Source organism: Lottia gigantea (assembly GCF_000327385.1).
Source record: "Lottia gigantea unplaced genomic scaffold LOTGIsca_1, whole genome shotgun sequence".
In the NCBI taxonomy this organism is placed as follows: Eukaryota; Metazoa; Mollusca; class Gastropoda; family Lottiidae; genus Lottia; species Lottia gigantea.
The window spans coordinates 4,265,685-4,279,340 of NW_008706746.1; the positions used below are offsets into that span (position 1 = coordinate 4,265,685).

At 32.8% G+C, this 13,656-nt stretch overlaps 1 protein-coding gene across 1 annotated transcript in view; it reads right to left on the reverse strand.

Annotated features, from left to right (window-relative positions):
- Positions 1 to 3,635: 3,635 nt before the first annotated feature.
- Positions 3,636 to 13,656, reverse strand: part of LOTGIDRAFT_152177 (hypothetical protein) — a gene marked incomplete at both ends in the record, with an annotated part of 16,097 nt that continues 6,076 nt past the window's right edge. The window contains 12 exons of the mRNA XM_009045633.1: positions 3,636 to 3,683; positions 3,914 to 3,994; positions 4,610 to 4,756; positions 5,495 to 5,551; positions 6,640 to 6,765; positions 7,112 to 7,168; positions 8,284 to 8,427; positions 9,221 to 9,315; positions 10,316 to 10,423; positions 10,790 to 10,837; positions 11,083 to 11,157; positions 11,503 to 11,559. Coding sequence (XP_009043881.1) covers positions 3,636 to 3,683; positions 3,914 to 3,994; positions 4,610 to 4,756; positions 5,495 to 5,551; positions 6,640 to 6,765; positions 7,112 to 7,168; positions 8,284 to 8,427; positions 9,221 to 9,315; positions 10,316 to 10,423; positions 10,790 to 10,837; positions 11,083 to 11,157; positions 11,503 to 11,559 — 1,043 coding nt within the window. The remainder of the gene's footprint in view (positions 3,684 to 3,913; positions 3,995 to 4,609; positions 4,757 to 5,494; positions 5,552 to 6,639; positions 6,766 to 7,111; positions 7,169 to 8,283; positions 8,428 to 9,220; positions 9,316 to 10,315; positions 10,424 to 10,789; positions 10,838 to 11,082; positions 11,158 to 11,502; positions 11,560 to 13,656) is intronic.

Here is a 13,656-nt window from a genome sequence, read left to right on the forward strand (position 1 = left end):
AAGATAATATTCCTTCAAAGCCTTTATTTTTACAGTTTATTCTTGTTGTGTTTGATAGTGGAATGTTTTGTTTTCTATTTATGGGAGTCATTTAATCAAAGCACAAATTCATAACAAAAGTGACCGTGGTTTGGTTACCAGGTAGGCACAATTCGTTCTAGATTTCTTTAAAACTTTATGAAATTATTTATCTCCCAACGAACATAATACTAATCAAAAATCCCTATCAAATCAAAAATGTTGTATGACTAACTGTTATAGTGATTTTCAGTGTTTTCAGTGTTTAAATCTGAAGCTGTTAGTGGGCGTATATTTAGTGCATGACTAGCTATTTTTGTCATTGTTTTGAAATCCTGATTAAAGTGACTGTAAGAAATGTCTTACTTTAACAACGTAATTTTCTTGATCATAAATTACAAAAAATAAAAATCATAATAAGAAAGAATATATCCTTGTTTGAATCCTTTTTGGTTATGATGGTTTTTGGATTATCAAATTTTCAGCTGTATGACTAAATAACTATGACTGAACAAACTACATTGTATTAACTGTATAAATAATTAAGGATGATCATCAGGATTATAACAATTTCAGGACGAGCTCCTTGTTGCCTCTATGTGACCTCAACTTTCAATTTATAAAAGATTTGTGTGGAGTTACCATACATTTAGGCCTACTGAATATTGTTGTTATATTATTATTATTTGATTTGCCGATAATACTGTGTAAATGTAGTATTTGATAAAGACTAATTAGCTAAGGCTTTCTGATTACTGAAACTCATTTGTGGGTGTGTGCGTGGCGTAATTATTTAGTTTTATTCATTATTTTTAAGGGAATTCGAAGGGGAAACCTAAACAGTGGAAAAATGAACTCCATGTACAAATGTGTTAGATGTACATGCCAAGACCAAACAGCCTTTTTTGATTTCCTTAATGTGTTTGTGGTATATGTTGTTTTCTTGAGACAATAGCTGTTCTTTTCGTCAATTGATAAATGTGTTTGTGTACAAATGTGACTTTCTTTGGGTTCATCAAAACAGAAATTTGTATATGTAAGCAGATTTTTCTTGGCAAAGATGCGTCCTCTCTTAACATAATATGAAATTAATTTACCTTTAAGATGATTGTAAATTAGTGTTGGGCATCACTGTAAGTTTCGTCGTTTTGTTGTATATCTGTGACCTTTGAACTTTTGGCTGGGCGCGCAGTTTTAAATGGCCGATGCTAGAAAAACTACTTGGAACCGGAGACATGACATAAATGGTGTAGGGAAAAAATGATGGTATGGCTGAACTACAAAAAATATTCATCTTTGCAAATTTTGCAGATGCGAGGTATCTAAATAGGTTTAAAAACTCATTTAACAGGGCTTATTAATTCTATCTCTACACCAGCTGACATCTGTCCAAATTGCTATCAGAGGCTGGAAGAGACAGATGTTTCGGTCTAGTCGACCACCAGAATTGTCGCAATCCGCGACTTTATCGCTGTAGCTAGGTGTCGTCTATGACGGATCCGATGAGGTAATTACATCACCAACGGACCCGACACTTCCTTTAGTTGTTGCTGTATATAGCATCACCAGCCAAACTGAGCCCACCTGTAGTTGTTAGTGTGTTTAGCGTCTCCAGCGAACCCGTCACCGAAGTCATCTATTATTGTTAGTGTGTTTAGTGTGCCAGCTAACCCGAGCCTTCTGTTTGATTTTGTCGAGTGTGTTCGTGTCGATAAAACATCCGACCTTTCTTTCGTATCACAGCCAAACAAATGATAATTCTGCAGTCACATAGTTGGCTCAAGACCTAGATGTCCCAACTGTCTCTCGACTAACATTTCTCTGAAAAGTATATAGGCTTACACTAATTGAAAAAAAGACTCAAGTATAATTTTTTTTTTTATAAAATACATGGTAATGTTGGGATTTTGTTTTGATGTGTAGGCTTATGTTCATTTTCGATGATGAACTTCTTTTCAAGGCTGTATCTTTTCCCCTATATTAATCCACGTCACCTTTATAAATCTAAAACAATAAATTGATGGTTTTTGTATTGATTATTTTCCTTAAATTTAAAGCACTTTTTTGTGAAAAGAGAATTTGGGCTAGACCCGTACCTGTTGTCATCTTCACAATGTCAAGCTATTAGCCTACGAACTTCGCACTAATGCCTTGACTGCATTAACCACTATTCTTGTATCACGGAATGCAATGATTTGATTTGATGGTACGCCATTCAGAAACCTCGACAGAAAGACTGCAAATATTATGGTTTTTTTTTCACATAATTTGTGTCGAGGCCTCTGGTTGGCTGTCTTCGCTAACGTACAATCCAATCAAATAGCTTCATTTACAAATAGATATGATACAAGAAAGGTGACGATTACAGTCAAGGTATAGGTTGACATTGTGAAGATGTCCCGCTGTTGTTAACCAGAATTAATGCCTTGAGGACACGAGACTCCATCCTGTTTCATGCGGAGAATTAAAATTAAAATACCATACCATATAACCAAGTAATTTCGTACTTTTGTAGACCCTTCCTTTTAATCTAATCTCCTCTCATCTGTTCCATTTCTCTGCAGGTTAAAATGAAAAGTCTATATTATGACTATTACTAGTTATCATACTAATAAGGAGACTTATGTTCACAGAGAATCTGAAATGCAATATTGTGGCGTGTTCCATTAATCGGAGACTAAACATTAGAAAAATAACTGGTTTGTTCTTATATAATAGATAGATAATAATAATTTGATGCCTGAGATGTGCAGCATCAATTTTCGTAGCTAAAAGACAACAAAATTATTCATCAAAGTACAATAGCCCTATTCCTCAAGCAAGCGCAATTCGTCATTTTATCAAGAAACGAAATTTATATGGCACACTCTGATTGGTTAGAATAAATGTATTAGAACAGGCGTGCGGTAGAAAACATATTTAGATTACAATGCAGACAAGAACATAAGAATAAAAATAAACGAAATTGTAATTTAAATAGATTGGGAATATCCCAAACTGCGAAAGAGTTAAGCTTGAAAATATAGTGATTTATTTCATGAATTAAAAATCTCTTGGGTTTTTACTAATAAAAAAATATATGTACAGTACAATAACAAAAGAGTTTCACGCTACAGATCTTCAGAAAAAATGAACTATTTCAGCCTGTTTCCCTTCGACAAGTAAAACTTATTTTCGTGTCTATACACTTCGAGATAAGTGTGGAACGTGTCATGTGTGATGGAAATTTAACACTTTAGTTGGGACACGGGCTGAAATAGGTCAGTTGTCGGAAGATCATACAGCGTAAAACTCTGATTAACAACATATCTCGACATAATATCTATAACATTGATGTACTGGAACCAATATAAAGTGGTTCTAGCAATTAGGTTTTAAAAGTGACAAAACATGGCACTAATGGTCTGTTAATTTCGATAAGGTTCCATTATGAATTGATAGGCCCGACTCGTTTAACTTTAATTTTCGGCCAAGGAGTAAATAGCCCCGGATAATTCAAGAAAGATCAATGTTGATAACAGAATGTTTGAAAATGGTTGAATTAGTAGTGTCTTTAGTTCGAAACACGGGTTACCATTTTGTTTATTGTGAAGTCTAATCGGGTCCACGGCACTTTATCAATTATCCCACCATGTTGGCTTTCCTCTCCCAACCACATTGGTCACCTACAAATAATTATAATACAACTTTAGGGGAGCGTAGAGAAATTAGTTTCTAGTAAATTGTTGCCACTCACATCTGTTCGTCGCTCGGCCCATCAATCTTTACAAGGGAGGCAATGACTTAAAACTTCCTTATCTTTTTACCGAGGAAACCCTGATAAACTTTGATAAACAATGTGATGAATAAATATTTGTCACAATCTTGCAGACAAGCTCTACTTTAAGCTACATACCTCCACTCCAAAAGGATTATATGTTACTCCCGAAAATTTCTCAGCACCACTAGTTTTTCGAATACCCAAAGTTGTTTTTCTCTGGAAAAATAATCAGATTTGATTAACGATCTCAACCTATGAAATTTAACATTTAATATTTTGTAATGCTTCCGGTCTAAATTGCCATCATACTGTCAGTCGAAATCCATAATTGCAATTACAGAAATTGTATCTTAAAACAGTAAAAAGGCCAACTTCACCTTAAAGACATTTTTGACCTTCTTGATTTTTCCACCATGTTTTCTTTTTTCCTTTACATTAATGGTTACAGTTTCATTAGTTTCATCTTTCTAGAATTCAGAATAGTATAAAGGTTATCTAGATAGAACTACTTCTTCACAATGTCAAGGTATTACGATATCGGTCTAAGCACTTTTTTTTATATATATTTGTATGGAATATAGATATATTAAATTCTCGTCTGTAAACCAAAACATAAGAATAGTGCCTAATGAAGTTAAGGTTTTATACGGAGTAAATAATATCTTGAACTTGTGAAGATGATTGGACCTATAATCAGTCTTTTAACAGTTGGAATAGAAAGCCAGTACGGATCTATAAAAAAAAAACCTTGCACACTGCTTGACATTGCCGTTCCGGTTATAGTGAGGAACAGGAAAGTAATTTCTTCAAAGATCCATTTGAGATACATACACGATATTCTACACTATGTGCTGGTTTTTTTGAAGTCCTAGTTCTTGAGGACTTGGGAAGTGATTTTAGTAAGGCCTCTTTATGTTTGTCTTTCTTCAGTTCAACTATTGACACCCCACTCTCTTTTCTTTCGTTATTCTTATTTACCTAAATAAGTACAGTTATAGCATAAATACATCTTAATAAATCATAATGTAGGTGTTTGATTTTCGTCAAATAAGGTTTCACCAAGTTGACACAATAAGGCATATATTTACAAATGTATGGAGGGGGGTCGTTGAATTTCCGGATTATGTAAATGAAGTAGGTCACGTTACCTTATATGGTTAACGTTCAAGAATGCAGAAGTTGACTTTACAACTCTCAAGAATACAGTGGTCAACTTACATCTTTCACGAATGCAAAGTCAAGAAGACATAGTTGATATTGTCAATAATGCAAAGTTAAGAATTCATTTTCGTAAAGGAAAGTTTGAATGGTGTCTGATGTGAAATAAAGTTTGAAAAGTAAACTATCAATATCTCTACTTTGTAATTAGTACAGTGACTTTTTGATTTTAGGAAGGTTTATTTTTGTAATTGTGTAATGTTGAAATATGACTTTGTAAAGTCGAGGCCTTGTTTTCAAGTTTGACTTTGTAAATACTTCTGGCAACGATCCCCCTCCATACAAATGACAAGCAACAATGATATTTCATAATTTTCTTTTTTGCTCGTGTATTGTGGATGGATGGATGAATTCAACATTGCCCTATAACCGTTCTAAAGGGTAATTAAAGACAATTCTGTATGACATTGTTTAAAGAGGCGAAACGACATAGTTAAATGTATATAAAAGAGAAAAGCTAGTGCTTAGCTCATGTTGTTCTTAAAAATTTAAACAAACCTCAACGATTCCTGCCTTTTGTTGCCCAGCAGCAGAAGGTTGTTTACTTAGTTCAGCCTGAAATTATGCAAGAAGATCGGATGAAAATTCCTGGTTGCCAACCATTTAAGAGAACGGTACTGTTGTTAGCTGTGACTGATCTTTGGCAATTGTGTTAACAATTTTTTTATCACGATCAACACATCTCAACAATATTTATCCACCGTTAGGCTTTCAATAAAACTTGAAAAATGAAATGAAATGAATGGAGTTTTACGTCCTACTTTTCTACACCACAATAATACTTGAAGATAATACCTTCGGATTTTTCAACCCGGCTTCCCTCCTAAAACTCCATGATTGATTCATTCATTCACAACAATGAAACAATGGCATCATTGATGGTAAAATTTATCATTTGAGCCATTAAATTTTAAATTAATAGTAAGTATATGACTAAAATTACATCCCTTAAAATGTATCAAGTATTTACAATTCATCAAATATTTACAAAGTATCAAGTAGTTACAACTCATCAAATATTTTACAATGTATCAAGTATTTAAAAATTTATCAAGTAATCAAGAGTAAGTAATATCTTGAAATTGTTAAGATGTGGGACGGACCTATGATTAGTCTGCAATAGAAAGTCAACACTGCTTGATATTGCCGTTCCGGTTATAGTAAGGAACAGGAAAGTAATTTCTTCAAAGATCCATTTGAGATACATACACGATATTCTACGCTATGTGCTGTCCCAGATCTTGACATGTTCCTTAAAGATGGGTTTCCTTATTTTTTTTGTGTCGAATTAAGCAAACTATTTGATTAATTGGTGTTTCTAATGAATAATCATATATTCTTAATCATATCATTATGTTCTTACTGAGATTTAACCAATCATAAATGTCCATGTATGTACAGTCTGGATAAAGAAAAAAAAATAGACAGTTTGACCTTTTTGATCGATCACTCATTGCAATTCTGCTGGTAATTCTCTTCTAATTTAGCTTATTATGAATTGATTATGGACATATGACACAAACTGGTATTTTCCAAGTCATTAGATCACATCTACTTTCTATTCATATAAGTATTAGCATTTTCATTTTCATAAATGAAAATAAGGGAACCCATTTTTAAGCAATCCATGGATAATATCGTACCGTTGCTAAAGGAACATGCGATCTTGAGGACTTGGGAAGTGATTTTAGTAAGGCCTCTTTATGTGTGTCTTTCTTCAGTTCAACTATTGACACCCCACTCTCTTTTCTTTCGTTATTCTTATTTACCTAAATAAGTAGTTATAGCATAAATACATCTTAATAAATCATAATGTAGGTGTTTGATTTTCGTCAAATAAGGTTTCACCAAGTTGACACAATAAGGCATTTATTTACAAATGACAAGCAACAATGATATTTCATAATTTTCTTTTTTGTTCGTGTATTGTGGATGGATGGATGAATTCAACATTGCCCTATAACCGTTCTAAAGGGTAATTAAAGACAATTCTGTATGACATTGTTTAAAGAGGCGAAATGACATTGTTTAAAGAGGCGAAACGACATAGTTAAATGTATATAAAAGAGAAAAGCTAGTGCTTAGCTCATGTTGTTCTTAAAAATTTAAACAAACCTCAACGATTCCTGCCTTTTGTTGCCCAGCAGCAGAAGGTTGTTTACTTAGTTCAGCCTGAAATTATGCAAGAAGAACGGATGAAATTTCCTGTTTGCCAACCATTTAAGAGAACTAGTACCCTAGTAACGTACCTTTAGTGCCTTTAAGTTGTTGAAGCGATGAAGATTCTGCTGAATTAACTTGGGTCGAATTCTTCATTTTCTCTTCATTGGGCGTCGATAATTTCCAGTTTAACATTATTATTTGTTAAATAGTTCAATATAAACAGTAAAAATCTGATGATTTTAGTAGAGAACGTTATATTACATTCTAGAAAACTTAGTTATAAGAATAGAATAACATCATACATAAAAATATCGTCATAATAGCAAATTGAAACACCAATTTGTCCTCCAATCCGTAATTTACCATATCCCCCAGTTTTAGTTCCAAGGGTTTTTCAACATCCAATATGACAAAACATTTTGCAGAATCTCAGTTAAAAATATTCAACCCTAAGACACCATTGTAGTTGAAGCAATTACTATCTTCGCAAATAAACTATACCGAAGTAAACAGATCTATTTCAATGTTAGCACTGTTGATAATTTGAGGGCGCTGGAATTATATAGGACTTTTCTTTTTGTACCTTTTCCTCCCTGCTGCCCTAACCTACGAAATTCACCTCTACCGTGAAAATATCAATGTTATTATTTTTCAATTTTAAGAGGAGAAGTATACTGTAGTCTTGTGTATAATACTGAAAACAAAACCGGAACCCCCTAAAATTAACACCAATAGCACATAGGTTGTTGGTTACAGAAACAGAAGACGACGAACTTTATTCACATTAATATATATACCGTACTCTATTATTTTAGGATTTTTTCATTTGTAATAAGTTTTACTTTATAATTCAATTTCCTTACTTTATAAAAATCACGTTGATGTAGCTGAATTTTCACCTTGGCCTGTGCTTTCGTTGTTGTTGTTACAACCCCTCTTACCAATAGCACCCGTGCGATCGATAGAATACCACATTGTAGAAAATAAGTGAAGTGCGATTGAAGCAGATTCATGAATCATGCTATATTTTACAGAGACAAGTCAACCCTTTCTATATATTATTTTCTTTACAATCACCGGGAATTTGAAACAATAAATTCAATAGCATAGAATTTTGTACATACCACCAAATTATAGAGTTCTTCAAATGTATCCTTTATCATTTGTTCATATATTAATACATTCCATTCTTCTTGATCTAATGTTTTCCCTTTTTTTACTTCTGGCTTTATCCTGACTGGTCCTTTCTTTTGAACAAATGGCTGGTTCTGGAATTTAAATGAAAATACAAGATAATAACCATTGATGTATTGATACTCATACAGTATCAAAGTGGACGGTAAGTTCAAAGCAATCCAGATGATGATTGAATAAAAACTAGTCAAAACTTCAATTCAATAAAAGACAAAGTCTGAAATAGATCAACTGTCTGATAGGGTAAAACTCTGAGTAACAACAAACTTCAGGTTCTGTTTTAAAGGGATAGATTCCCGATTTTCGGGGGTTGATTTGGGTCTTGAATAATGAAAATAGTCTTCAGAAATACTAATAACAATTTCAGAATTCCTTAAAATAGGAATTTCATTTTTATCTATCTATCTATAGCAGAGTCTTAATAAAAGGTGAGTCGTCATTTTAACTTTTACACGCGGATAATTTTGGACACACATAGATTTGAAAGCTGAGATTTCGACGGTAAGCTGAGAGCAATATTACTGATCTCGTTTCTGAGACAAAGGTACGATTGATATTTCTTATCATAAGTAGATAGAAACATTGCACTATTGTAAAATACCAATCTAAAACATATCAAAGTTAAGTAAACTTAATGGAGCTATAAGATGCACTATCATTATGTGCAAGTTTTAGATTATGACATACAGATTATTTATATTTTACATAATATTGAGTAACAAAGTGACAAGGACAAGTTTAATTTAATATCAGAAACCTTTCTCTAACAATTGACAAAGCGAGTGTACCATTAAACTGCATACATTAGGAAATATTGCATGTGTTATGATTTGCAGCTTTAGAATAATATTTTGTGTTTTAACTTACATAGATCTGTATAAGCCTTTTGAATATAAAGGAACCAAATTCATTTTTAAAAGCTTCTCTCAGACGTTCTTTCTTCCAGCGATCGGGCTTTCTTTCTTAAAAAAAAACCTTTATTTATTTACTACGAAACGTTTCGCGGTTCTAATATGTCAATATGACAACTCGGATAGAAAAGAAAAGTACATATTTGCAATACATTTATTCAGAAGAAGTAAATAAAATGTGTAGAATTATGATCTATGCTGATAAAATCCAGATTATATAGAGATATTAGGCTACTCGGTTAGATAATATCATGTCGTTTCAACAGTTCTTTGAAATAAATAATAAAGAACTTACTACTTTGGTCAACAAAATTAACAACGAAATATTCCGGCTCTTCTTTCTCTTTTACATCTTGCATATCTAAATGGATTTTTTTTTAAATCCTTATTGATTTGTGTTGGCTACAATAAGCTTTTTGGTGGTTCTAGAATAGAGACTGTTGTCTCTTCATTTGAATTTTAAACTAGATGGTCTATGCATTGTCTAGTTGGACAATTCATTTTTGACTAAACTTAGGTGTAACAATCTGATTAAAAGGATGATCTGTATTTTTTTTTGCTTTGTTTGCCAACCAACAATGTTTTGTAATTTAGCATAAAGTTTGACACAATTTAGTTGAATTATTGACTAAACTCGAATCAATGCAGCCACCCACAGACATCTAAAAATTAGACCAATCTTTTGTTCCGTTATTTTTTTAGTAGCATTTATTTTTAAAATAATCAGCTTGAACTTTTGTTAAATTTACCTTTTGACTGCGTCACAAATGCCAGCGCTGGGGTGGGTAGAAATTTGATTGGTTAAAAAAGCAGACGTCACATTAACCTTTTGAATGTTCAAGAGGGCTGTCGTTAGACCCTAACTGAAGTGTTTATATCAAAAATAGAAGCTAATTATACATGGAACGAAAGTTTGGTCTAATTTTGATTAGACTGCAACTATCCTAGAAGAAAACTAACCAGCAAATAGAGACGGTTAGATGTTCTAACATTTACAAATATTGGAGAACCGCTTCCTCCCTACCCACTCCTTCTCACCTAAGATACATACCAATATTTGCCATATTATTGCCCAAATTACATGCAGCATTTTCTCCCAGTGTTATATTAATATTACCACCAAGATTCGGTATTCCTGGTAGACCAGAACCACTTGGGCCTGAAAATTTAACATTGCAATTGCTCAATTACATTCCTAGTCCTTATATAGAAAAACACAATAAAGGAATTTATACTCGATTTCTTGTTGTTTTATCATTTTCATTCATACAAAAAATGTCGACCATTGGGATCGTTCAAAATGAATGAGCCTGTTTGGGTGAAATGCAGTTTCCTTTTGATTGAATTGTAGACAAATAATACTGAATTGTGATTGGTTTGAATGAATGGACGATTTCCTACGCTCTGTGGTCAAAATTCTTGGCATTAAATTTACATAATCCACCATTACTTTCAAAATCATTTCTTCCATTTCAACAATGAAGACTTTGATGATATAATGATTTTAAATATATTGTACGCCTACCTTGATTTCTGCCAACATTATTTATTTCATTTGCTTCTACCTTTAACACTGAAAGACAAATTCCAATGGAAGAGGTACCGAAATGGTAATGACAAATTTTAATATATAAATTTAAGGCTCGACCCTTTCCAATAGAGACCATGACTTTTGACTTATTTTTGCAATGTCTGAGATCTACAAAATATTGTTGGTTTGAACCTCTATAAAACACAATGTGCACTCTTTAGAGAGAATCTGCTCTCCAAAGATAAAGTAAGATAATTAAGTTATTTGGTATCACGAAATGTACTTACGATTTTCAATAACGTTGTTTTTATTACCAGTCTCAAATACAGCACGTTCTTCCATTTTGACTGTCAATTTACTTTCTGACATAATGATACAAAAGGTTGAAGATTTGAACAACTATTGTTTCGCAAAAAAAATGGTTGAAACCATTGAAAATACAAGTTGTACACAAAATATGTTCCGTTAAACAATCTTCTTGAAGTTACAACCTCTGGGATTCAAAGTTATCTGCATTTGTATCAAGAATACGAGACGATACTTTCTATTTGCATCTATTTTCTAAAGCCAATTATGTGTTGCGATAATGGCGTAAAAATCTGATGATGAAGAAAATTTTAATTTTGAAAATCGGAATTTAAAATTTCCACTTCCTTCCATTACAATCTCAAAAATGTATAAAAAAATTAATGATAAAAAAATCCAACCTTTACCACTTGTAGGTCTTTCGGGGTCATGTTCAGTTGTTCCTCCAGTATCAAAAGCTATAATATATACAATGCTTCATAAACATAATCTTTTTGAATGAAATTATATTTTATTCAGTGTACCGTGATTGTAATGATACTGTGAACTGTAACTTATATTTACAAAGACCTAAGAATTTATTATTATGTCACCCTACACAACATACTAATCCAAGAAGCCTACATATTCAAAATCACTGGAAATAATAAATCAGAAGAAAATTGGTCATTCAAAAAGTTAATATACCACAACAATATGGACACAAAGTAAATATACCACAACAATATGAACAAAGTAAATATACCACAACAATATGAACAAAGTAAATATACCACAACAATATGAACACAAAGTAAATATATCACAACAATATGGACAATAAGAAAATATACCACAACAATATGAACAAAGTAAATATACCACAACAATATGAACAAAGTAAATATACCACAACAATATGAACACTAGAGCCACTCGTGGCACAGAGTGGGACTTTGCAAATGTTGCAAAATGCAAAAGACCCTGAAAAAATCAACCTTCGACGATAATTAGATCAAGCGCAAGAACAGTAATGTCAATAATGAGAAATTTCACCCGGAAGTGCCACGCCCACCTCAATTTTTTTGAATAGGTTAATTAATATTCAAAATGTTACGTTATATTCCAAATGTCAAGTTCCTACATAATAGAGGTCAAAAGATATAGGTCAACAAAAGTCAACAAAGATCAAAATCGAAAAATGAAAATATCCAAATGTTAAAACCCGTTCCTTTTTTGAAACTATAAAGCTGAAACAACTGAGCTGTTAACACAAACTGGCCAAAAGAATGAGGTAATTGTGTGCAAAGTCTCTTTTTGAACAAACACATCCTATGCGAGTTACGCCCCAGCCCCAAAATGTAAACAATTAGTAATTCATCCCGGATGTGCCACGCCCACATAATTTTTTTTTTGTCATAGGTGAATTCATATTCAAAGTGTCTAGTTGTATTCCAAATATCAAGGTTCTACATCAAATAGATCATAAGATATACATACACCAAGCTCAAAAAGACGCAAATATTGTAAAAAAAACCTCAAATTTGAAAAATCACGAATTTCAATTTTGCTTTAAAAGAACGATTGTTATATATCTATGTAAAGGGCATGAGAAGCACATTAGGAAACCGAAAAAATTAACCCTCTAGGTTAAGTAGGTCACGTGCTAGAGCAGTCCAAAGTTGCGAATTTGGCTTTTTACGGATAGCTATAAAACCGGAAGTACATGTCGGAGGTCAAAGGTCAAAGTATCAAATGATAGCCAAGGTCAATGACCTTGAACCTATGAAGGTCAAGGTCATCAAAGGTCAAGGTCACATGGTGTGATCGTTTAAAGCTTTAAAAAATTTCAACCGGAAGTTGCAAAAAAGCAAAAGCGAAATTCAAAATTCGGCTCCCAATGTTTTTTGCGCAATCGATTGCAGAATACATTCACATCANATTTGAGCATATCAACTTTTACCCTGAGGCCCCATTTTGAGTTTTACAAAAGTGTGTTTTTTCAATATGGCGGCCAAAGTATCACTTCCAGTCTGGATTTTATTTTAAAATCGGCCATAAAATTTTATTTGCCAAAGATCAGCCAAATTTTGTTGACTTACATAAATTATACCGGAAGTTATTCAACCGGAAGTAGATTTGAAGTTCAGTCGCTTTCCTGTTGAAAATCGGAAATGACGTAAAAAATTTGACTGTATCATATTATTAACATTAATGAAGTCTCTTTGCATTTAAAATTTCAGATCAATCGATGCAAAAGCAAAAAAGTTGCAAAAAAATCGAAATATTTGATCGAAAAAAGTGAGCGACGAATTTTCGAATTTCGTAATTTTTCAAGTGCTATCAGGTCAGAAATTACAGGTAGATTTTAAAAATGAAAACCCGAAGAAAATCGATGCAAAAATGCGCCTTCTAGAGCCGATTTTCGACTTTTTGCACATGTTGAACTGTGGCACTTCCGGTTTTGCAAAAATGTTCCAATTTATATTTATGCACATCGTCACCTATATAGAAGGTCTATGAAATTTGAAACGTTGCTGCAACTACTGCAGTCTAAGCTCGGGAAGGTGTGGACG